Source organism: Telopea speciosissima, chromosome 10 (genome assembly GCF_018873765.1).
Source record: "Telopea speciosissima isolate NSW1024214 ecotype Mountain lineage chromosome 10, Tspe_v1, whole genome shotgun sequence".
In the NCBI taxonomy this organism is placed as follows: domain Eukaryota; kingdom Viridiplantae; phylum Streptophyta; class Magnoliopsida; order Proteales; family Proteaceae; genus Telopea; species Telopea speciosissima.
In genome coordinates, this window is record NC_057925.1 from 48,645,365 (window position 1) to 48,671,780 (window position 26,416).

At 37.9% G+C, this 26,416-nt stretch overlaps 3 protein-coding genes across 5 annotated transcripts in view; 2 read left to right on the top strand and 1 right to left on the bottom strand.

Annotated features, from left to right (window-relative positions):
- Window positions 1-402, bottom strand: part of LOC122643044 (nudix hydrolase 2-like) — a 57,943-nt gene extending 57,541 nt beyond the window's left edge. Inside the window, exon 1 of one of the 2 annotated variants that reach the window (XM_043836673.1) lies at window positions 4-402. The gene's annotated coding sequence lies outside the window, so the exon portion shown is untranslated. The remainder of the gene's footprint in view (window positions 1-3) is intronic. The other variant, XM_043836674.1, reaches the window with a different exon arrangement.
- A 6,740-nt stretch (window positions 403-7,142) lies between these two features.
- Window positions 7,143-12,892, top strand: LOC122642409 (trihelix transcription factor GTL1-like). The gene is made up of 3 exons (XM_043835862.1): window positions 7,143-7,508; window positions 7,539-7,835; window positions 11,688-12,892. Exons 1-3 carry the CDS (start codon window positions 7,321-7,323, stop codon window positions 12,847-12,849), a joined length of 1,647 nt encoding a protein of 548 aa, XP_043691797.1. The 5' UTR covers window positions 7,143-7,320; the 3' UTR covers window positions 12,850-12,892.
- A 3,812-nt stretch (window positions 12,893-16,704) lies between these two features.
- The window catches only part of LOC122642410 (NAD-dependent protein deacetylase SRT1), a 40,507-nt gene continuing 30,795 nt past the window's right edge, over window positions 16,705-26,416 (top strand). For both annotated transcript variants that reach the window (XM_043835863.1, XM_043835864.1), the window contains exons 1-7: window positions 16,705-16,962; window positions 19,348-19,377; window positions 19,493-19,585; window positions 20,042-20,161; window positions 20,493-20,593; window positions 20,767-20,875; window positions 23,681-23,760. In XM_043835863.1, the coding sequence (XP_043691798.1) occupies window positions 16,864-16,962; window positions 19,348-19,377; window positions 19,493-19,585; window positions 20,042-20,161; window positions 20,493-20,593; window positions 20,767-20,875; window positions 23,681-23,760 (632 nt within the window). In that variant the 5' untranslated portion in view covers window positions 16,705-16,863. The remainder of the gene's footprint in view (window positions 16,963-19,347; window positions 19,378-19,492; window positions 19,586-20,041; window positions 20,162-20,492; window positions 20,594-20,766; window positions 20,876-23,680; window positions 23,761-26,416) is intronic.

Consider the following 26,416-nt stretch of genomic DNA (forward strand, 5'->3'; position numbering starts at 1 on the left):
TACCTTTGTTAGGAAATTTTTCGTGGGCTCTGTATCTAATAAACCTTAGAACATTGAAGTTCGAAGTTTGAAACCAGAACTTTCACTCGATACGAGGTGAAGATGGATTATGGAATGCAGAAAATGAGAAGACCCAATGGTTGCTCCGCTTAAAAATGACGCCACCACATAGGAAATTTTGTGGGTTCTGAGTATCAAGTCTAAGAAACCTTAATCTTTGGAGTTTGAACTTGGAAACCGGAATTTTCACTTGATACGCTGAGAAGATGGACAGCAGAAGGGAGAAAATGAGAAAACCCAGCAATCCTTTCGACGTCACTTGGGATCCTAGTACTGTTTTCCACCACATTTTCTGTGTTACGTGGAGGCACAAGAGCATTGGACTAGTGGTGCCCTTGCCCGGCACGCACCTTTCCTGAATCGGAAGTGAAGATGGCATGCTTATGGAACGAAGGTGGGCATGATAACTCCCTCGTCTCTTCTCTGTATTTTAAGGAAGGAATGGAAAAAAGAGAAGTTCTCTGTTTTGGTGGAGACATTGTGGTCTGAAGCAGACGGGAGAAGTCCTTTGGGGTGGGGGGGGGGTGTGGGGGGGAACTCTTGATTCTAATGTTAATCTGGATCGGTCCGTATCGGATGGATTTTGTTTATTATTATTTTACTCTTGGTTTATACCGATTCATTGATATAAGATCGACCAGAAATCGATATTGATACGAATCCGCAAATCCAATACCAATTATTAAAACCATGCTTTGAAGAGTGTGTCCGAAATATTGTCAAATACATTCTGCAAGCATAAATTGGGTTGTTGCGGACCGGGTCTAAAGCATGTGATTATTTGGACATTCCACTCCCTTGTCAAATGAATATTCAAATTGCCCGAGAATCTCTACTTTTTCGATCCTTCGTCAAACTAGACATCCAAGATCAAGGAATCGGGTGATAAAGACACTCCTCCATCATTTAGTGAGAATCTCTCCCTAAAAGAAATATTTATCATTATTGGTAAAAGGTTTTGTCTGAGTATCATACACGATCCCACATAGGATCTTGGATGGGGACAAGAGCCTCAGTTGAAATGACAAAATAACCCTCCCTACATTGTATGGCTCATCGACGGGATTCATGTAATCATGTAGGAATCCCTTCCCCATTATCATTTTATGGAGATTCTGTATGTTTGGAATTAAAGATTTGGATCGGGAAAAAAAATATTAATAGATTTTATTTTTACTTGGATGTTAAGTAAAATTCATTTTAACAAGTACAAAGATATCTCACACGGTAGATGAGATTGAAATCTTGTAAAACAATATCCTTTGCTCACATATCAAATTTCATACAAATATTTGTTGCTAAGGTTATGTTTGTATCTTACAATATATTCTTTAATAAAAATAAATAAAAAAATAAAAAACTGATCCCATTAAGTTGGGAGAAGGCTGAGTTGTTGAATATTTTCCTATAAACAGTTAATGTTATGCAACAATAGAATGTGATGCTTTTGAAAATCAGAAAATAAATTTGAGTCATCCATTTTTATGTGTTTTTTTTTAACTAAACCATTTATTTCCATTTAGAGTCGGAAGAATACACACTAATGTTTAAAGTACCAATACAGATGGATTGACATAAAAGGAATGTGTGTCAATACAAAGGGGTATTTGAATGAATTGAACTCTAAAATTTGATATGTAACTAATCTATATCTATTACCAAGAAAAAAAAACCTAATCTATATCATGTACTCTCTATCCAATGGTCATAGACTCATAATGGACCTATCATCTATCCACGTGGCGTAATAGATGCCTTGTGATATTAGAAAAAATAGTATACCTTTGGAAACAGCCACTCCTACAAAGCAAGGGGTAAGGATGCGGGTATTTGCCTCTCCCAAACCCTGTAGTAGCACGAGCCTCGTGCACTGGTGTGCTCTCTTTTTATTATAGACCTTTATGGTAATAATAATTCGTCTTTTTAAAAAAAATTATATATGTTCTTATCATTTTGTGTTTTTTTTTTTTTTTTTTTGGTGGACACAACCAATAAACACATTTAAACATATTTGTGTGAAAAGAACGCATTAAACTATATGATAGGGTGAAATCTTCCATGGATGCCGAGAGTATCAATGATCAAGATACATCACTATTTTATGAAATAGCATCTTGAATTTTAAAATGGATGTTTTTTTTAAACGTTTTGTATTGTATCGCATTTAAGTAAAATATGTGTTTCTTTTTTAATCATTATACAATATATAGTTTTGTATTAGTTCTTAATAAACCTCATAAAATTTTTATAGTAAAACAAATGCAACCCAAGTGGCAAAACAAGGAATTGAAAATTGTTGGACTATCTAAAGGGTCCACATGGTTATAATAGGGTGCATGAAAATACATGGGATGGTATAACATTATATGGTAAGAATGTAGGATAAACAATTGAATTCAATGCTTAAATTTGACATATTGCCTGTTCAAGCATTCCCTAGATATCCTACGATCAAATTTCCATTATCACTCTTCCACATGGCAAATCGATGTGTGCTCATTAAGGCTCATTTGGTATGATTTTGATTTCAATTTCGGATTGATTTCGTGAAATAGTCAACAAAAATATTTTTGGTCAATAAATTAAAATTGTTTTGGTTGCATCAATCTGAAATATTTCAAAAATAAGAAATCCATTCGGTAATTAAATTTCCGATAATAGATTCTATATTTTTCTTTGGGAGAGGGTGGTGGTGATGGTGAGATTATCACAAGAAGAAGAAAGATGGTGTTTAATTTTTACCATGCAAATTATTGCTTTGCCATCAAATTAACTATATGTTCATTAAAGAGCAAGAGTGAATGCAATTTAAATTTCGAAAGTGAAAGAGCTTCTCACCTGTTTCAGATTTTAATGAAATTTTATTTCTATTCACTAAAATAAGGTGCATAAATCAAACCAAACAACTTCTGAAATAAAAATCATACCAAAACAGCAAGGAGAGTATTCGCTAAACGGTCGTGTCGTACTTTTTTTTAATTAATTAATGCATGCCCCTATTGCAAGAAGTTGGAATATGGGGTGATGCTTTGAGCTGCCCGCCAAAACTGGCTTAATGTTGCCCTTGTGGTTTTAAAAGCCCTCACGAAGAAGTGAGGACTCCAATCCTAATAAGAACTATGGTCTTCTCTTCACTCACCGAGGTGGGACTACCTTTAGTCCCCCCCCCCCCTGAGGCTAGTTTTTTATCCACAATATGAAGATTCCCCTACCCACAGGTTGAAGAGTTGGTTTGGGATTTTACCATCCAAACCATGAGATGCCAAAGAAGCACACCCAATGTTTAGCTTCTCACATGTGGGACACAAAAACATTCCAAAACATCTCTCCTTGCACCCACCTTTTTCCTCTAGAGAAGTTGGTTTCTGAATGCACGTCTAGAAGCTTACCCAAAAATTATTTTTCTCACTTCCATCCCAATCCCCCCCTCCCAATCTTCAAAAACAATTCTCAAACAAATATGTGATTCCAACTTGCGGTTTGTTTATTGAAGAAGGATTCTTAATTCTTGTGTAGGAACCCCTTTGTATGTACTTTTTATTTGTCACATGGACAAAAATATTCCGACATGAATTTGGTGGTCCATCTCAATTATATGGTTCATCATGAATTGATTTTTAAACTTGTTTTCCTTCAATACTTATTATTGTTTAAATTTTCAAATAGTCATTTTGTTGTTACTTGAAGTCTTTCATGGAGCAACTCTTTATCTCAAAACATAACTACATAACTTAGAGTTATAGCCTCGTTTTGTTGTCCAAATAATCACAAGATTGTAACAAGACTAGCCCCCCTTTTTTTTTTGTTCCTTGTATCATCCCCAAAAGGACTTTGTCAATGGTAAAAAAACAGGCTTCCAAAAATAATTTGAAAGCAATAAGTCATTAATCATTATCAAAAGTTATCATTGTTGCAGATATTTTTTCGAGTATACATGTGAAATGAGAGGATTTACCATCATTGAAAAAAATTATATTATACTAAAAGAGGCAAAAAAAAACTATAAATTTTAACACCTTAAAATGTATCAAGAAAAAATAAATCCATTTGTATTAAATGGACTTAGAATTAAACAATTTAAACTTTAACTTGACATCAGGGTTTGTTGGAATTTTATGAATTTTATTTGGAAATAGTTTTTTAGTTGATAAAGAGAGAGATTGATGATGGTGAGCAACTTTTTTTTGTTGGGTAACAAATATAGTAACCACTCACATAGCATGTCCATTACAAAATTCATCTATAAGCAAATACATAACAATAATTTTCCAATTTATTCCCTATGCCTCCATTCTATCTTTGTCCTTACTGGGATTTTTTTTTGTTTTAAATGGAAGTGATTTCTAGGAATTTGTCAATTAACTATATTGCATGAACCACACAATTAGTGAAGCGTGACTTTGAACCTAACTTGATGAAAATGATATTAACATATTTAAATATCAAATGGAAGATCAAACAAAAGTTCCAATGCTAAAAGCTAAGGGCATGACTCAACATTAGTGTGACAAATTTCTTTTGCATCCATTTCTACCAGACATATTGACACCAGAAAAGCAAGCCTTGTGGCAGTTTCTAACTCGGGTCTTTAGAAGTTCTTTGTTTTTAGGATATTTTAAAGTTTGTATGTTTGTTTTTGACCGATGAAGCTTAATCAAAATTTCCCCTACCTTCCCTTTATTTGGGGGGGGGGGGGTTGTATAAATAAAAAAAAATTTATTTGGTGTTATTTCTTAGTACTTCTTGATATTTTTTTATTCGGGAGAGGATTTTTGACGATATTAGTGTGGGAATGAATCTGCACGCCTTTTTAATGGGTATCTTGAAAAATGTATTATTCACGTTGGGTTCACATATTTAGAGTAGGAGAAAATAATAAAAACTTATGTGAGAAGAGGACTGCACTTTAGCAACATGATAAAGTTTTTCCCTCTTCACGAATACCCATTGGACCATAATAATGCAAAAAATAGAGGCATCTCGAATCTTGCCCACATCACTTGTCCTATTACTTCCCTAACTTCCCCTCCTTTTTCATAAGCGGCATTTTCATAGTATTTAGGTCAAGCATTTCCATACACATGCGTCTGGATTTATGTATTATTATTAGTATCTGGAGTTTCATAAGATGTGATAATATGATTATGTATAGGGCAACAGATCTCTACTTGGTCGCATGGTCTCTACACAAGCGTATGGGCCAATGGGTGAGCATGCCTGGGTATCTACCTAGGGGGCAGAGGCGTCATCTCATGGTGCCCTATGAGAGGGTGTAGGAAACACCATCACTATGCCCTCTCACATCATGAAATGATGCCTAATTACCATCTACCTTCACCCATTTCTCTACTTGATGGTGTTTCCTACACCCTCTCAGGGCACCATGAAATTATGCCTAACTACCATCTACCTCCACCCCACGATTGGACACCAACAAAGAGAGCATGAGTTCATGACAACGGAAACCAATATTCTTTTGTTATTTATAAAATAGGCTGATGTTTTCTGTATCGCAGTGTAGCCTGCGCCCAGTCACATGGCCTGTCATTCAAGGGGACAGGGTGGTCATATTGCTCACCCCCATGTGTCTGGGCACAGATTGCTCCCCCGGCACAAAGAACATTTGGCCTTAGAAAAATATCTTATAATTTTTTTTTTCTTTCGGAGAAGAAGATCAAGAAAATCAGATTTTTTTTTCATTGATGAATCGAATTTGATGATTGGGGGGGGCTTTGGGAAGTGCCCTATCGTGTTTGAATGTAGCATGGAGAAGAGATTTCACAAGCATCATAGCAGAGGGGAAGAGGGAGGCATGATTTTTCTATGTGGAAACTTAAGTAGAGGAGGATAGAGCGAGTGAGAGCGTGAAGTCAGGGTAAATATGTAAAAAAATAAAATGCATGTGGGTGAGGGAGGGGGGAGGATCTTGGATAGTTTTATAATACCACGGTTTATTTCGGATAATTAATGAATGATGGTTATCCATGTAACAATGGAAAGTGATGCTCATATTTATTTTGCATAATTTAATTAGAGCCATCCATTTATATGACTCTAAAATTTGACATGTGGTTAATCTATACCATGCCCCTCTAATCCAATGGTTGGCATGAACATGTTATTTGTCCACAGGACAGAATGGATGAACTGTGACACTTGAAAAAATAACACACTTTTATGATAATAATAAATGTAGAGGATTCTTTGTCTGGTAGCGTGGCCTTGCATCAACAGAAGGACCAATCACAATGCACGCAGGAGCATAAACAGAAATGAAAATTTTCGGATTCACAAGGGTAGACTGGTCATCTCACCTCCCTTTGTATCTAAGCGCAGTAGCCATGCTGTCAGGCATGGTTTTTTTTCCCTAATAAAAATAAGGGTAAGAGATCGTTGATGGTCACGTGGCCCCTAAGAGGGAGCACATGGGCATCAATATGGATGAAATTTTTGTATTAAAATGGGGTGGCGTTAATTTCACGCATTCTTGTGTCAAAGTGTAGGATTCACATGAGCATGCAATGTATTTTTTTTCGTAATAATAATAATTCACCAATAAAAATTAAAGGAAAAGGCTGACAGCCTGACACACCGCCTGCATACCGTGAGCCAACGTCCGTTATGTCTATCTCTCTTGTAGATGCCCTCTCGTGCCCTCATTGGATTCAGATCCTCTGTTGTCGCCTGTCTGTCTCACACAGCCAAGGGCAAAATGACCACCCTACCCACTGCCCAAGCACCCTCCGAGTAGGGTGGGTCCACGCCTTGCCTATGTGAGGTTGCACACCGGTCGCATGGGCAGGTGGCAGCAGAGGATCCAAATTATGTCCTCATTGGGTTTGCTCGCTAGCTTACCGCAACAGGGGGTATACCTATCCCTCTCAATTTGGTAAATTGAAATTCATTTATGAGTAATCTAAAATTTTCCAAAATTTGTTCAGCAATGCCTCTATGGCTAGGGAGAGAAGGTCGTAGCATATATTATTATTAATTCAACCTCCACGAGTAAGTGAGTAACACGCGCCTCACCTCCACCTAATAAAATAGGTTAAAGAACCCTAGTCGTACACTCTTACCCAATTTTCATCCATCCCTCTCTTATCTGGTTTTTGCTGGTAGAGCATCTCTCAGTAATTTCAGCTTCTGCCTCTAATTTTAACCACTTCACCCATTGCTAAACGTGACTGCGCTTCACCCTTTTTCGATTTTTTTTACCTTACCGCCTTTCTGGTCTCTGCAACTAATATCCGGCGACGGGAAATGACAGACACTAGCTTCCCCGACCCTGTCGCACCATTTCCCGATGGCGGAGAACTACTTTACGGTCATCGGACCGCCCTCTATTCTTTCACTGAAATTGAGTTACCGTCTCAGCCTCCGCCGCTCCAGAAACTCCGTCCGATCAGAGGAGGCAACAAGAGAGATTCAATAGAATATACAGATTTTCCATTGGACTTGCAAACGGGCGAAAAAGATGTATCTGGAAGCCGTACTAGATGCAACCGGACGTCCGTTGCTACCTTGCCTGAGGTAGAGTCTCAGGCTCAGCTACCTCCGCAGAAGCTCAATCTAGTAACGAGTAGCGATGCTTACCCGGCAGAGGGTTGCGATTCCCTGATGAATACCGATGAAGTAGAGTTTCAGAAACAAGAGGGTGACGCTGGAAATAGATGGCCGGAGGCGGAGACACTAGCGTTGATGAAAATTCGGTCCGAAATGGATTATGAGTTTAGGGATGAAAACCCCGAGGAGCCTCTCTGGGAAATTGTATCCAGGTAAGGCTTTCTTCTTCATAACCATGTTGATGACTAATTTCGCATTTTAGTATAGAGATTTTTTTTTTCCCGAAAAACTCTCCAAGTCCAACACTAATTTTTGCCACCTGGAAGGGTGATGTGGTAATTTTGACAGTGTAGATATTAGGAGATGGTCAAGATTGTTTTGCCATGTGGAAGGGTGATGTGGCAATTTTGACAGTGTAGATATTAGGAGATGGTCAGGATTGTTTTGCCAAGTAGGAAGGGTGATGTGGCAATTTTGACAAAGTGGATATTAGGAGATGATAAAGATTGGCCACATAATTTCAAACTCATATCCAATTGCACTTTCTCCCTTGTATTGGTATATTCCCTTGCATTTTTTGTGCTTATTTTTTAATAGAAGACTTCCTTATTTATTCAATGGGTCTTCAGTGTTTTATTAGTAATAAGAGTAATGAAGGTAAAACTTAAAAGCATAAAAATGTTGAAAAACACAATTGCGAAGCAATTATAATCTGTCAATGGGGTTAATAAAAAGGGGTAGCACAGTGACAACCCAGTCATATTTACCACATGACAGGCCACCTAATCACTCAAATATGATGCATAAGGAGGTATCACCGTCCACTATCTACTTATAAAATGTCAGTCCAATATAAATTTGTGTATGGAGAAAAAGAGGATTAAAATATGATATTGTTCATTTTAAAGACATGGAATAGTCCAGTGCCATGTTATCGATTTAGGCCAGTAATTGATACATGGCTAATCCAGGGTGAATACTGCTAACCAAAAGTTTCCACATCATCCACCAAATGACACAATTGGGTGGGAAATTGTGTCAAGCATGGCACAATGGAACAAACACAACACCATTGTGCCATCCTCTTGTCTAATTTTGACTGTAAAATATCTTTCTGATATTCTGCTTGAAATTCTTGACAAAAGGGTGGCACAACAGCTGCTGTGCCAGGCTTGGCACCACCTAATTTGAGCTACATGGCGGATGATTTAGCTATTTTTAACTGTCTAGGTCAATAGAGGACACTGCCCCTGAAACGCAGATTAGCCACGTGTCAAATTTTGATGCTCTAATTCAATCATATGGCCCAGTTGTATTGGGATTCCAGATCTTCTCTGACTTGAGTCATAGAGTGACCCTATAGCAAGTCAATAAAAGATGTTGCACAAGGACCATGTACGGCACTCTGTCTTGCTCCCTCATTTTTGCAGTTAACAACATATCATCTGGATTCCAAAAGAATCCAACTGATTAATCGAAACCATTTCTGTATCGTTGTGTTGAACATTAGGACAATAATGGAACATTGAGGTGCATAGAAGATTTGAATGGACAAGCTTGGATGGTGGAAGAAGCATATGAAATTTTCAAGGACATCTTGATGGAGCTCAATTTGGTTATATTAAATAGCTTCATTGGTGCCAGTTGAAACCACAATCAGGTTCTTGTAGATGGAAGCATGAGCCAGATTTTACTAGTTGAGCCCAACCTTGGATCAAACATAATGCTTGTTGCCAATGTTCTGCTATTATTGGCCATTGGAATGATGCAGCCAACTTGAGAGAAACCATGAGGAAGGGCTTGAAGAAGGTTCCAGGTTGCAGTGGTACTGCAAGAGCAAACAGAAGTGGGTGTAAGAGCATTGGTATTGCAAGATGTTTTTAACTTGTTTGAGGTGGTGGAAGCTGGAAAGAGCATCTTTTGTTGTAAAAATTAGAACACAGAGAATTTTTTGTGGGGGCTTATTGGAAAAAAAAATACTGCCAGAATAAAGACTCTTCTGGTAATGCCCGGCATTTTCACGTTTGTTGGAACTTGGGAATGGGGGAAATCAGATTATAATCAGGTGGATATTTTTTGGTGAATCCTGCTGTTAGGTTCTTACAGGTCTCCTTTTATGACTTTGGTCACAGATGATCCAGATTTATTGTATTGGATTAATCCCTGTGCATTCTCAACAGTCAATATGTTGATTTTACCTTGACGTTGTAACCACTTCTGGATCTTATTTTTGTCCATATGTAGATTTGAGATTGAGCTGAAATTTTATAGGTAGATAAGGGATGGTGGTGCCTAAATATGCATCAAATCTGAGTGCCAGGCTGGCTGCTACATGGGACATATGAGTAGGCCATCGTGACAAACTCTATGCAACATACATTGCACTACCACATTCTCAAATTATGAGGCACTTGAAAAGGATGACATAAATAAAAAAGGAGGCAAAGGCCTGAGATTGAATCTTGCCTTCAACCCCCTGCCAAAGACCATGTTTCCCTTCGCTTGAGGTGGGGTGGGGAGAAGAAGAACCTACAAAATGAGAGGGAACCCCCTTAAAAAGGACTCTTGTGAGCTGCTGCTCAATTCAAATTTTATTTCTTTGTATGCTGGTTTGAGATGCCTTGTTCTTTATCACCATTATTATTATTTTTTTGGTTTGGTTGGCCCCAAGAAGAGTTGAACTCATGACCTCTTAATTGTTAGGTGTTGGTTTTTACCAACTGAGTTACCCCCTTGGGGTTGTCATCTTTATTATTATTGCCTTGATTTCAGAAACATTTGGAATCGAATTAAACATGTTTATTTGTTTTGTTTTAACACTTGTTTTTTGCATGATTCAATCCCCACTGCTGCAATTTCTAGTAGTGGCATTGAACTGCCTTTAAATATTTCAAGACTTCACTTATTATATCTCTATAAGCTATTTTTCATGGACTCCATTTCTTTTGTACCAAAAACAGCTCAAGAAGAAGGTATTTTTTGGTAGTTTGCATCACAAGACTTTGATTGGCATAAAGACCAAGTCATTGTAATGAGATGGCCAGTGTTTCAGAGGACTGTCAGACTGGAAACCCTGCCTTTCAGACCATTGATCTTTTTTGCCAAATGGTTGATGGTTTTTTGGATATTCCAGGTCTGACAATCAAGCCATGATATTGACAACCGCTTTTCCTGAACAATCAGACGGACGGTTAATTTTAAAATGCTGATTGTAGAAAATTTATTTGTTCAAGTTTACATTGCATGGTTATTCACTTTGCTGGAGTAACGAAGTGAAAATACCCAGTAAAAAGATGGCTAATTGTTGGGTTGACTGTGATTTATCATACATTCAATACTTTTTCTTATTGCTGTGGTTGTTATCTTTTGAATAGTAACTTTTGTTGACCTATCATACATCCAAAGTCCTAGATGTATCAGAGAAGCATCATTAATGGAGAACATGAATATTAAGTAAGAAAAGAAGGTATTGCTACTGATTATAAATGCACATTGCACAATGTAGCTCAAGGCATGTTGATATACTTTACACACATTTCCAAAGGAGGACTCAACAGTTGTGACTGGATGGTTTAGCTTGTTTGAGACATTGGAGACTTTTGCTAATCAATCAAAGAGATCCATATGAATATCTTGTTCCATTGCAACCTCGACTGGGCAATTCAATGGGATGAGCTTGGCTGATCAAGGGTGGGTTAGGATTTATTGTTTATATGTGACTTTAATCACAGGCTGATTTTTTGATATTCTCATGTCCATATGGGCATGTACTTTTTCGGTTTTTCCTGCTTATGTCTTGCATATTTCTTCTATTCCCCATTTTTCTGTCAAATTTATTAGTCATCTCACCAAAGAGCACTTTATGGAAATCGTACTCTCCTCATGTTATTTTCCAATCAAGTGATCTCTTGGATATATATGATCATTGCAATTTATCAGTTGATTATCTTTTCTTATTCAAAACTGATCTATTGTCATTTTTTAATTTCCTGTTCTCCTCACCCCACCCCCTTCCCCCTTTTGCTGGATTTTCCTGAAGTATTCTTGACTGTTTAACCAATCAGGAACCTTGAGAGACTGGGATACCACAGAGATTCCAAGAAATGCAAAGAGAAATTTGAGAACATTTACAAGTATTACAAGAGAACCAAAGAAAGAAAAGTGGGCAGTCAAGCCAGTAATGCTTACAAGTTCTTCAGTGAACTTGGAGCTCTGCATGGTCCAGACAACAACAATAACCCAGTAGCTGAAACCACATTACTGGACAAGACTAGAATCCAAGGTTTGTCTCCTGTGGAGGTCCCAACCCAAATGGTCAGACTTGGAACCGACTCAATTGATTTTTCCCCTGATTTCAGCTCTTGTTCTTCTTCTGATGATTCAACATCAGAGGACATCTCAGAACCCATAAATCGGAAAAGAAAAAGAAAAACAAGGAAGAAATTACAGCATTTCTTAGAAAGTCTAATGAAAAAAGTGCTTAAGAAGCAAGAGCAGATGCACAAGCAGTTAATAGAGATAATAGAGAAGAGGGAGAAAGATTGGATCATCAGAGAAGAAGCATGGAGGCTGCAGGAAATGGAGAGGGTGAAAAGGGATAAGGAGGTGAGGGCCCAAGAGACTTCTCGCAACATAGCCCTTATTTCCTTTATACAGAAGATCCTGGGCAAGGAATTCTACATCCCACAATCTTCAGTAACCTTGTACCCAGAAGAAAATCAGGATGAAGAAAGTGACAAGAAGGATAACAAGTTCGATCCAATCAACAGGCGATGGCCAAAAACTGAGGTACAGGCACTAATCACACTCAGAGCCTCAATGGACTATAAGTTTCGAAGTACTGCCCCAAAAGTTTCTGCATGGGAAGAGGTATCTCTTGCAATGGCATCAATGGGTTACAACCGAAGTGCAACAAAGTGTAAAGAGAAGTGGGAGAATATTAACAAGTACTTCAAGAGAACAATGGAAAGCGGCAAGAAACGTTCAGGAAATGGAAAGACTTGCCCATACTTTTATGAATTGGAGATCTTGTACAAAAATGGACTCATTAATCCAGGAAATTCCCTCTCTGTTGTGAACAAGGAAAACGAGGACAGGAAAGGAGGTGAAATAGTGACTACTTCAACACTTGGTTCTAATTCTTTCTCAACATCAGAGACCGTGAAGAATCTAGTGGAAGTTCGATTTCATATGCAACAGCCTGACTTGTCTAGTGGTATCCATTGATCAGATTGATCAGTAATCTGATTTCCTCTGTGCACCTCACTACCCTTTTAACCATGTTTCTTGAGCACCATGAGAATGAGTTACTCTTGTTCTCTTATTTGTACCTAGGATGGATTAATAAGAACTCGAAGTTCGATTCGGTAGCCAGCCTGACTTGTGTAATGGTATCCATTGATCAATTCTATGATTTTGTTGTGGATCTCATTATCCTTTTCAGTTAATATATTTTATCATGCTATCTTCAGCAGCATGAGAATGAATTACTTCTGTTATGTTGTTTATACGTCGAATGGATTAGAAGAAACTCTACCACATTTGGAACAAAATTTACAAATATTTGTTGTGGTGACAGAAAAGCTTGGAACAACTCAGATATGACTGGAACATGACATGTGAGCTGGGGACCTGGGTTTATATGCAGATAGAATTTTATCCCCTCATGATCTCCCAAAGTGAAATAAATTCCTATTTGCAACAATATATTCTATGTGATTTCTGATCAAACAAACAGCTTTAGATTATGCATATTACAATTTCAGAGATGAAATTAATGGCCTTGAAGAGAGAGCACCGTCAGCTCTTTTGAGGTTGCGTTCCCATACGTTTTTCTCTCCGTTGTGTGCTTGTTTTTCTCTATGCCGGTTTTATAGTTAGCTCCTATCGGCAGGTGTTACCTCCTCAGCCCAGCATAGCGAGCAGTTCTTGCCCATCACTCCAAAATTTTTTAAGTTTTGGAGTATAAAAAGATTTTAAAAAATAATTTGAAAGTGACATATCATTGTGTCGTCATTAACTCATTATCAAAAATAAGGTGTCATTGTGAGGCACATATTTTGAGTATGCATGTGAAATGACAATATTTACCCTCAGTAGAAAAAATTGTGTAATATCAAAAGGGTAAAAATGTAAAATTACACATTATTTGGCACTTTGAGACATGTCAATAAGAAAATCCCTTACATAGGAGGCACTTTCCCTTCATCCATGGTGAAGGAATTTGAGTCTGGGTGTCTTGAGATGGGTTTTGAGAACAATGTGGAGTGTATTATCGTCTTTGTGCAATAGGAAATAAAGCAACTATGACCCTAATGACTAATGAGTGTATTTTTCTTTCACCCACAGTGGAGGAAAACTTTCTCCTCGTAAAAATAATCTCATGAAAAATAAACATATGAGATATAAAGTTTTACAATAGGCCCATTATTTCATGCCATACAATTTTATGAGATGAGGGTGGCCTTGGTGCAACAGTAAAAGGTTGCTCCATTATGACCAAGTGGTCACGAGTTTGAGTTTGAAAACAGCCTCTTTGCAAAAGCAGGAATAGAACTTTCCTTTTTTTATACAATTTTATGAGATAACTTCTTTGAGAAATATTTTATGTTATTTACTTTACATCATACCATTTTATGTCGAAACAAACAAAATCACTTGAAAAATAACCATTCAAGGTATGCTATTACCGGAAAGAAATAAAAAAACAAAAAGCATAAGAGCAACCAAAATTTTGGTTTACAATCAAACATATGAAAATTTGTGTTGGTTTCATGAGAAGAATATTATTAAAGGTAGAGGTAATCTAACATCTCACGTTATCATACATAGTGTTGGCCAGTGCAAAAGGGTGAAGATGACACCCAAGAACTCTTTCTAAAGTGTGGCCACTTTACATATAACAAATAGGGCATTAGCCCTTTTTCAGTCCCTAAGTCTTCTTTTCTTGCCAAATCCCTAAACCATGCTAGGAGATGAAATGGGGAGAGAAGGCACTAACCAGTAACCTTCAGCTCAATCACACTTGTAAATTTAGAAGAAAGTTGCGCACCTAACAATGCAACTTCAATTTCTTTTTAATGTTGGGGTTTTTATTCATAAAGAAAGTGTGCAGGTGCTATTGACCCGAACATGGATTAATAAATTGTTTACCAATGCATTATACTATTTATTAGATGTAAATGCCTTTATAATACTTTTCTGACATAACTTCCTTTTTTAATTTGGTGAGTAGTAGTTCCTAATCCAAGCAAGGGTTGGTAGCACCTGCCCATGTTCTTTTTGCATTAAACCCTTAAAGATATTTTTATGGGAGAAGGTTCTCTAAGCTGCTCAGGAAGGGTGTGCTAGCACTTTTTTTCATCTCTATTATTCTCACATGAAATGATCTTGTTGTCTATTAGCGTGATCTACTGGGAGAGATCATATTTGTCTCATATGGAATGTTTTTCTCTAATCTTTATTTTCTTTTATTATCGCATGTGATTATGGAAACCATATCGGTGTAATCCCTCCATTATCACATGTGATAATCTCTTGTATTTGTGCTATTTAAGTAGCACTATTATTGTGAATCAATCAAGCAAATGAGTATCAATTTCTTCCAATTCTAACATTGTCCGTCCACATGTCAGACCATAGAAAAGGTTGCAGTTAGGGTAGGATAAGTTAACACTTTTTTTGTCTATCTCTTTCCTCTTCACATGAAATGGTTTCGCTACCTTCCATTGTGTGATATTGTTTTGCCACACCTCATTGGTGTGCTCTTCTATACCCCTTGGCCTTTGCTTAGAGAACCCTCTTCCTTTTTGTTAAACAAAAATCTATTGATTGAAATGATAAAAACTCGTGGATGGGGGGTTACAGGACTCGACCAACCATGGAGAGGAATTTGGCATACTGTCGTACATTCCATAGACAAGGCCTTCCTAGCTAAAGAGTTAGTTATAGAGTTAGACTCTCTAGAAATTAACTGAAAAAATACATTCATGGAATTGAGGAATGAAATGCCTAATGTCATCGAATATTGAATGGACGACAAGAGGGGGTGTATTTGAAAACCCCAATATAAATTGGATCATCTCCTTAGAGAACTTTCTTCCATTATTTAATCACTCGAGTAGTGGTGAAGATTGATGCTTCACTTGGTATAGTGCAGTGTAGAATTTCCAGTAAGACTTCGTGAAATCAACCCCATGATCAGAATCTAGATCAAAATCTGTCAAGATTATTAAGGAATCGAAAAGAATCGACTCAAATATATCCTAACCTTAGCTTTTTGGAAAGGGATCAACTGAGTGGAATTGGCTAGAATCGGGATTGACCTCGGCTAATTCCATTCCAAATCATCACCTTAGTCAGTTGATTGGATTCCGATTTTTGAAACCCTCTCTCTAACTCCATTTGTTGACGGATAAACAAGGGCAAGAAACTTGTGAGGGTGGGATTCATCTATTGTGGATTGGATTAATAAGTAAAAGTAAGGACAGGACATAATAGAACATGTATGGTGGGGTGAAATTTGTGGGAGAGATAGACACAATTTTCTCATGAATAATATTAAAGCCTTGCCAAATTGAGACTTTAAAAGTAAGGGTTGGAAAAAAGTGTCACGTCATCGGATAAGAATAAATACATTTAATGAGGTTCTTGACGAGTTCAGATCTACTACCCACATGAGACGGATGGGGATAGATATGTATCCTCCCTAGGGGTGTGGGATCCACGTCCCATGGAGGGGTTAGATTTATTCCCACCCGTCCCCTTGTGAATAGCTGATCCAGATTCCTCTCTGACACCCCACCTAACCAAATACTCATGTCGGTTGTAATTTATGAGAAACGAGTCCAAGTTTCCCACCCCCATGTTTTTTCTTTTTTACTTTTATCCGTCAGACCAGCAGGGCCTCAGGCCTCAGGCCTCAGGCCGGTTGCATAGGGACAAATAAGCCAAGGGCATCATGGGAATAACAAGTCATGGGCAAATGAAGAGTTTCTTTTTCCCTCATTTCTTTTTCAATTTTCACAGTTTTGCCGTTTTGGAGGTATGGGCATTGCTGTCAATTGGAACAAGTATATACTTTTTCGTCATGTTGGGGTTGGGAATCGGGAAGCTGTTTCCTATAGAAGTCGTGGGAGGAAATACAGACGACGTACAGTATTCCATGTCTTAAAGCTCACAAACCAATTTGGAAGAGCTACTGGGGGAGGGAGAAAGGAGAAAATTGTTCGAAAACCCACAATGTCACTGGGTTATGCTGAGAAACTTTCTTACAGAGAAGATGTTGGCACAGTTGGAATGTCTGAGTTTTTCGACCCACCTGGTGTCTTACAAGAAAAAGTGGGTTCTCTGATTCTCTTTCATTTTCTACATTTCTCACTGGGTTTTTGTGACCTTGTCTTAATGGTTTTATAGTATTGGGTTCATAGTTTCTACTGTAGTTGATCCCTAATCTTTCGATACTGCATAGTCCATGCAAATTACTTAGAAGGCGTGCTTACATCTGGGAATGTATGACGATTGTTACTTTTAAAATGAGTTTGGTGGGCTAAAGTTATTCTATTCTCTTCGTCTACCCCTGTAATTTTTTTGTCTTTGGATAGTATGGAGTCGTTTCACAAAATGAGTTCATGTTTTGGTTTTAAATGGTTTAATGCTAGGAGTTTATTTATTTTGTTTTCTCTTTGCCGATGAAGTTGAGAGCTGTAACAATTACTTCTTCGATGATTTATCATCCATTTATTTATTTTGTTTATGAGGCAGCGTTTTTAAATGATTAATTATAGCTAATCCATGGAGAAATATAAATATACCCAAAATTGCTAACTTCCTCTTTACCTTTTGATTTCGCTAAAAAAGGCCTATGTACTTGGGATATAATTTTTGTAGTTGATTCATGTTGTAGGAATAAGAATTTGCATCCAGTAATTTGAAAACAGGCTTGTAAGTTATCTAGGATATCTTGACAGATGATGTTGGATGGGTTAGTAAAGGGTCTTGTTTGATATACGGAGATTAGACACTCAATAAAATAAAACAAATAAAGAAGAAAATGAGGACATCATCTATTTGCACCATTGCGATTGCATGGTTGATCTTGTGTACTTCCTGTCGTTTCTTTTAGGTCAGTAACTGGCAAGGAACAACTTTGTGGGGCTTCCTTTCCACTCCTGAGTCCTGATCACGGTTATTCTTCTGTGTTACATAAACTTCACCATCATTGAAGGGTTTTTTATTGTTCATTTTTTGGTGGACAATGACTTCTTATGTCTTATTTTTTTTGGGGGGTTAAACATCTATGGAATTATAGCTATTAAATATATATATCAAAGAATGTGTAATCTTAAAATTTATGGAAAGGGTATTTTTCTGTTTTACATAACCTTTATTGTTGTTGTAGGGTTTTTATTGTTCATTGTTTTTGGTAGGACCTTTTATTTTGGGTTAAACTTTCTATGGAAATTGTAGCTATTAAATACGTATGAAAGAGTGTGTTATATCAAAGTTCTAGCTATTTAGCTTAGCTGATCTTCAGTTAAGATGCATAGGCCAATAAGACTCGCATGATATTGTTCTCTTCTTATGAGTTGGTGAGCAGTCCGATTGTATCATATTTATGTTCAAATTTGACGTCTGAAACTGATAGCTTGGGTTACATGGTCTTCACTTGAGATGCATGGGTCCCAACTTTGATGGTTGTAAATAAGGCAGTATTAGACTTGCATGGTTTATTGTGTCTTTTTTGTGAGTTGATGCATAATGTGGTGTTACCATTTGTCAGTACAGCTTAGCAAAAACAAAGGCAGAAATTTGTAGTGCTTATCGTAGATATTTTTCGTTTATAGGTTATTTATTTTTGAGTTGCTGTGTGTGACATTGATTTTAGTTGGAACTAGTACTGTCTTTGTAAAGTTGTGGGTAATGGATCATCCACAATTCTACTTTTGTCTGAGGCGTGGATAAGCAAATTCTTGGGGGTTATTGATTTTGTAATCAAATTCTTATGCTTCCTTTAGTTGCAGTTGGGTTTTGGTCATGCAATGGACCATCCTGATGGCGAACTTCTTTTTTTTCATTCATTCTATTCTTAAAACTTACAATAAGGCCTCTATATATAGTGAGGGCTTATCTAAGAGAATAGTAGTAGATACTTGCTGAGAAGCTGCTGATGAGAAGCTGCTGTTGAGAAGCTACTGATGAGAAGCTGTTGATGAAAAGCTGCTTAGAAACTGCTGATGAGAAGCCGCTGCTGAGGGAATGGCTTGATTTGAAGACAAATTGGCTGGTCCAATTCTGTCCAATTCTGTCCCAAAGTTAGGGACTGGTTAGGCTCGAGTTGACTGGTCTTGGCTGGTCTGGATCTTCTTCCTTCGATTGTATGTCAATCCATGCATGGGGCTGGGATCTACATCAGATGGCCCTATGGTGATTCCAACTAACGAATTCTCACACATTTTGAGCCGAGAAGGCGAGAAAGAGTTTCCTATATGACACAATACCCCTTTATAAAAGAGATGTTTTGGGTCTCCAACTTATTGATTATGAGTACAGAAGATGCTTTTTCCCATTCCTTTCCTATGCTGTATTTCTGTTTATGTTTCTTTGTATTGGCAGTCTCTAAGGGTTAAGGCTTCTTATACTTTTTAGACGGGGATCCTAAGAAATTTGTATGGTCTCTTTTCTTATTTTGCTAATCCAAGTGGATTTTTTTTTGTCAAACGACAGATTGAAGAGTTAGCAATGATGATAAAAACGGTTAGAGTTTTCAGGACTCTAGTCTTTTTATCTACGACTGAAATATCTTTTAAAGGCATGCATTTTTTATTCTATCCCACCTAAGTTCTTCTGGTTTTCGTTCTTTACATTGCAGAGTAAGCATCTAGTAGCATTTACAGGGGCAGGAATATCAACTTCTTGTGGTATACCTGATTTCCGAGGTCCCAAGGGAGTTTGGACGCTTCAGGTGAAAAACCTTGAACTTTATTGAGTTATCTCTTTACGTTTTGATAGTTAGAGAAGTCACTTAAGCAGATCCACTTATACCCTTATGTCTATTAGTTGCAAGCTGCAATTGGTTTGTTTTTTTTCACTTATGAGCATTGACTCTTTTCCATAACTTTTTGGTTCTAATGATTCATAAGAATCAAAACACAGGGAACATGTTTCAGAAACAGGCGCCCAAGTATGAGTTGTATCAGTACATCATTTTTAACCTATAACATGTAGTTGTATCAGTACATCATTTTATACCTATAACATGCTTATGAAAATATGTCTTGGTGCAGTTGTTTCTTTCGATGTGATTTAATATTACTGCTAAAACTACTGCTACTACTATTACTCATGATAAATTATTATTTTTGCGTTACTGCAGCTAACTGCAACAATTTATTTATTTATTAATTTCGTGGAGTTGCAGCGTGAAGGCAAAGGTGTGCCTGAAGCATCACTACCATTTCACCGTGCAGTTCCAAGTTTGACTCACATGGCTCTGGTTGAGCTAGAGAAGGCTGGTATCTTGAAGTTTGTTATAAGTCAGGTATGTTCCCAATTTTACATATGTACATTTCCTACTCTTTACCTTTTATTTATTATTTATCTATTGAATAAATATATGAAATTGAAAGTACTTTTTTGCCGAATAAAAAGAAAAAGTGGAATTACTCCTTTCCAGCATTCATTTCTTGCTATTATATCATTTAAAGCTATAATTCTTTAACAATGAGACTCATATTTGGTGTTTGTATAACAGTACTTAAAAAATGGAGAAGACAGTATGTTTTCATGGCATTAGCACCATTGTTGGAGAAGTTAATAACTTGATTCCTGCTCAAATATCTAATTTCATTTCTATGAACTTGTTTTTCCAGAACGTGGATAGTCTCCATCTTCGATCTGGAATACCGAGGGAGAAACTTGCTGAATTACATGGGAATTCCTTCCGGGAACTTTGCCCTTCTTGTGGAGCAGAGTAAGAGTTGAACTTTCAACCGCAATTTACATCCTCATTGTAGTTTGCTGTCTCCTGATATTTTTAAGGTCATACTTGATGTGTTTTGAGTCAAAAACATGGTTTTAATGTCTTATGTGAAGCATATAGCTTGCAAATACTCTTTGTTAAAAATCTATTGAACACAATTCAAGGTATTTGCGGGATTTTGAGGTGGAGACTATTGGGATGAAAGAGACATCCAGACGTTGTTCTGATGTAAAATGTGGAGCAAAACTCAAGGACACAGTTCTTGATTGGGAGGTAACTTACTTATCTTTTGCCTGTTTGCAATATAGTTGGATGATGAGTGTCGAGAATTGTAGATTTGTTTATAATTCATTTGCTAGGAGCTTGAACAATCCTATTCAACTTTAGACAAGCTGAAAACCAGCGCAAATCCTTCTATTTGTTATTATAATGACTTTGGTTTCCTAAAATAACTATCCATTACACATTGAGGAGAAATAACAAATCAAGGCTTGAAATCAACCCATTAATCTACCCTTTTACGTATTCTAATTGTTACTCACTTGGTTCACATCTGAGTTGCTCTTATGGCTCGCTAATTATAGGACTAGGTGATGCAGGGGAGAAGTTCTTAACTTGTGTAACAAATCCAAGAACTGGAAGCCAGTACCTGCGATAGAGGAAGGGAGAAGAACATGGAGGAAATCCTAGAGCCACGATATAATTCAGAATCTTAGCCTTTCGTTTAATAAACAGAACACTCCCCCTCAAGCTAGAGCATATATATCCTAGGCTCTAGCTTGGAACAACAAGATATAACCAGCAGAACCAAACTTGATAGATATATCAGTTGTAGAACCCCGTGACCGACAACAACACCTTCCAGTCACAATACTATCATAAGCACATCATCCACCAGCACAGCAGTGGAGAAAAATCTTCTTGTTGAATAAATCCAGACACCAAGGAGCAAAATAAGTGTTAGAGAACACCAATCGTAAGCTAAAAATATCGTGGCAGCAACAACATCATAGGCCCTTCTCAAGGAAGGCAAGTAGTAATCTTCACAAAGAAGACCAAAAAGTGCAACATAGGTCGCTATGAACCACTGGTAAAAGTACAATATAAATTACTGCAAACCACTGATAAAAGTGCAGTATAGGTTACTGCGAACGACTGATAAAGGTGCAATGTAGGTTATTGCGAACTACTGATAGAACTGCAACATAGGTTGCTTCAAACCACTGATAAAAGAGCAGCATAGGTAGCTGCGAACCACAAATACAACATAAGGTAGCTGTGAACCACATGTAACAAATACAACATAAGGCAATTGTGAACCACAAGTAACAACATAATGTTGTTGGGAACCACAACAACATAGGGTTGCTGGGAACCTCAAGTAATAGTAAAAGGTTGTTGCAAATAAGTAACCATCTATATAAGATAAAGTTGTTTCTGTGAACACGAGTAGATGATACAAAAAGATAATAATAATCTTCAAAAAGTAGATGACATTATGCTGATGGCAGACGTAAATAGTACTAATAATCTTCACATATCTCATATAAGAATCTCCAATATCCCCCTCATGTGTAGCACTACACATGGACAAATAATGCGGAGGATGCAATAAAGGATAACCCATCATCATATGGCAGCAATGATCAGCATCACGAAAGATGAACAACACATATATCCCATAATCAAGAGCAGCCGCAATAGCTTAAATATTAGCAACAGATCAAAAAGCAACTAAGCTTTAGATTTGCTTTAGCTGCCGCTTTCTTTCATAACAAAGAGATGCTGCTGCTGGATGTCACGTTTCTGGGGTGCCATGATCCTTCTCTCTGGAACAAGCAGGGCACTGACTGACTGCATCAATCATCGCTCGGTGAGCAGATCAAACTTCAAAGTAGATAAAGAACTCCAACCACAAGACAAATTTCGTAATAAAACCAACTTCTGGATGTACTCATGTAATTCCCCAAGATCTTTCATTAGGGTTTGATGCTCTCCTCAATGGAGATCCCCAGGATAATAGCTTGCTTGTGGAATCGATGGTGTATTATTGTTTTTCTTGGCCCTTTCCCTAGCGCACTGTCATCGAATACTAGTGTCCTCATTACCAATGGGATATAATTCCTTTCTAGTTAGAGTTTTGAACTTCTTCCATGCCAACCCAGAATTGTCATGGTTCTTCATATATGCATTACATCAAGTTAGTGCATAATTTTACGATGTTTTTCGTTCTGACGGATCAGCCCTATTAGAGAAGAGCTTCCGATTCCGTTTGACAACAGAACGGACATTCGCTGGACGGCTAAACATTGAATGAAATGTTGGCATGGGGTTGTGTCAAGTGCCTAGGTTTGTAGAAAAAATGAATGAGATGATGAGTGCCGCAGTAGTAGCTTTTAGGATGGTAATCAATGCTAACAAGGCCAGGTAGGAGATTCAACTCATAATCAACCAAAGCACGGAAGGGGAAACAGAGTCGACAATGATAGAGGACCCTCCGAACTGGAGCAAATGCTTGCAGAGCTTAATCAAGCGATTGCTGAAAATGAGTCCATTCACGCCAATCTGGATGAAAGGGTTGCGGTTGTTCAACCTGACCGGCTGACCCAACCAAAGAAAATCAAATAGTAATAAGTGACTAGTCTTAGTGGCACTTCTTTATACATTGGGCTACTCTTTCATAAATAGCCACTACTCGCTTCCATTGGGAGAGATCGGGGGCATTGTGCAGTATCGACTGGATTGGTCCTGAATAATTCAGCTTATACAGCCATTGTGATCCGATGCCTAAATCCATATGGTATCCATAGGTGCAGCGACATGGATTCATTTTATGACATGGGAACAAATAAATTAGACTTCTACATGGAGGGCCTTGTCGTCCCAAAAAAATTGAGGCGTTTAGGAAACTTGACCTAAAAAAATTTGTTGACTGGAGGTCCCAAAAGCTCAACAACTTTTTTCTACTGATATTTTTGCTTTAGAATTATTGTTTGAAAATTTTAATTCTGATTGCTGTTGCTTAATGTTAAAGGCTATGCCTAAGTCGGCTGCCTCTTTCTTCTTTCTTTTCCTTAGGATGCGTTGCCAGCTAAGGAAATGAATCCAGCAGAGAAGCATTGTAGGATGGCTGATGTTGTTTTGTGCTTAGGTACCAGGTAATCATATGTTTCAATTTTCAAATGACTGATTCAAGTCATCCTGTTATTTTTAATTGTTTGCTCATTTACTATATCCGGTGGGTACATATGGTCCTGAACTTTCAGGTAACGGGAGGTGAAATTTCTTGTATATGGTGTAACTTTGTTGCTTGATTGAATTTAGGACTTTTAATCTATGCATTTTTTATCGTAGTGTTTTGAAAATGGCTACTGAATGATGCGATCCTGGGTTCCAAAACCTTGTTTGGAATCGTTATGGACCCAGATACTAAATACCCCAAGTTGCTGATTGAGTGGCAGTGTTGTAATTAATACTTAAAAGGACTGTTTGGTAGTTAATAAGGAGGACAAAAGGGATGTATGTATGATAACTAGGAGTGTACTGGGAATGAAATAAAAGATAAGGGATAGAGAGGGATAAAAGCTAGATGGAGGGGTATTATTGGCAAGTTAGAGAATAAAGTAAGAAACCAACACATTGTAAAAGAGAGGGGGTGGAAAGGTATTGTCTTCTACCTTTGAACTTGAACCAGGAAACCAGCGGAACACTCTTATGCTTTGAAAGATAGATGTCCTCCAAAACATAGTTGTCACGGCGTCTAGGTGACCTAAGGTGCTGGAGAGGGTACAAAAACATGGCGACACCAACAAGGCAGCCAAGGTGTCCACCTAGGTGACCAAGGCGCCTGGACGCCTAAGCGGCGCCTTGACAACTGTACATTGAAAGAAGTCCAACCGAGCTGCAACTTCAAGGTATGAATTGCAACCCAGAACCCTCTTGAACCTGACTAATATCAGACCCAAATAAGAAGTAGGTTTTAAATATAAATGGCTGCAACTGATCTGATGAAAGTTCTGAAACTTGATGGAGAACACTCAGACAGTCTTTCGACCTCAGGCTGTAAACTCTGAATCGCACTAGGGCAGCGACTCAAGCTCCCAAATATGAGGGACTTTATGTGGCTATAACTGTCGCTAGTTGCAGGGAACAAAAACAGAAGATTAAAGGAGGGAAGGAGTAAAGGAGAGGAGTGATGGGGAAGGGAAGGAAAGAATGACGAACATGAAGGAAGGGGGAGTCACAGACCAGAAGCGACTGGTCACTTATACTGAAGGGGAAGGGAGGGAAAGAATGACGAACAAGAAGGAAGGGGGAGTCACAGTCCAGAAGCGACTGGTCAAATATACCTCTGGAAACAGAGCAGGGGAAGAAAAAGGAAGAGAGAGAGAGAGAGAGTATAGGAAATAAAATTCCTAAAAATTAGAAACCGACTCCAAATAGGAAACTAACTATTATTTCTTCCTTGGAATAATCAAGGAAAGGAGGTGCCTGACTATTTTTCACGAATTTTGATGTGATGAGCAGCAAAGATATCTGAGAAAATCTGGGAGCTAATTTTTTTACTCATGAAAAGAAAAAAAAATCTGTCGAACGTAGAGAAATTATATGCTTTGACCTCTTAACATATGCTATTTTCAACCATACTATTGGCTGGTTTATTCTATGTGGGGATGCAATCATATTGTGGGTGAATGGAGGACACACTGTTGGAGCTGTGTGTGCATCAAATCTGCACCATAGTTGTCATGGCGTCTAGGCAAACCAAGGCGTTGAAAGGGGCCTGGACCCAAGGCGACACCAACAAGGCGGCTAAAACTCCCTACTAGGCGACCAAGGCAGGAGACTGGCGGTATACATATAACCTGCAATAGTGGACTTGCTCTGCATTACATTGCCTCAGCCAGTGTTGCCTAGCCTCCCGTGACAGCCTAATTGCTTAAGCTTCACCTTGACAACATTGGTTGGTTTCACGAACAAGAAGAGTCAAACGGGGGATTGAAAGTGTCCAAAACAAATATGCACCTTGTTATGCAGTTTCTTGGAAATAAGATTGAAATGTGAGAAGCGCGGGATTCCAGTATTTTTTTAGTTGAGAGTCTTGAGATCAGACAGAGCTTATTAAGTCAGTCAATATTGTAGGGGCTATCATACTAGTTTTTCATGTAAGCAATTTTTCCAGTATGTTGCTCTGTGAAATTTAATGTGGAAACCTAGGTCACACAAAGGTGAAATAGGGATTCCAACAATAACCATAATCGCAGGGCTTTAACAAATCCAGAAGCTAAGATGGTAAAATATCTCACAATGGAATAATCAGAATATCAGATTGGGCAGCAACCTTAATCGTAAATCTGGTTTGTTATAAGAATCAATGTCCCAAAGTTGGATTTGGATGAGGAGTTATGGGCAGTCACAGAAATATAAAGTGCTCGTTAACAGAATTTAGCAAGGTCAGCAACTTAGTAATATTCTTATTTCATAACTGAGATTAGAAACTTGCAGAAACAGTGCTAAGAAATTAGAAACACTGCTAGTAAACGTGAGGATAACCACTGCGGGGTCTGGGAGGGTCATAATGTACGCAGTCTTACCCCCGCTTCACGGAGGCTGTTTCCAGAGACTCAAACTCGTGACCACTGGTCACAATGGAGCAACCTTTGTAATTGGGTTATTATAAATAAGAGCATGAGGCTGAGCAGAGAAGGACAGAGATTGAAGAGAAAAGACTTCTGGTTGAAGCTGTGAGATGCGGCAATTGTGAGAGGCTCTGGGTGAGAGGATGATGGGCTGAGAGAGCTGATCCTATCCCCA

Excerpts from the sequence above, each read along its gene's own strand:
- LOC122642409 (XM_043835862.1), top strand. The coding sequence starts at position 7,321 with ATGACAGACACTAGCTTCCCCGACCCTGTCGCACCATTTCCCGATGGC. Across the intron at positions 7,509-7,538 it reads ATAGAATATACAGATTTTCC|ATCTGGAAGCCGTACTAGAT; the intron begins ATTGGACTTGCA and ends CGAAAAAGATGT. Across the intron at positions 7,836-11,687 it reads CTCTGGGAAATTGTATCCAG|GAACCTTGAGAGACTGGGAT; the intron begins GTAAGGCTTTCT and ends TTAACCAATCAG.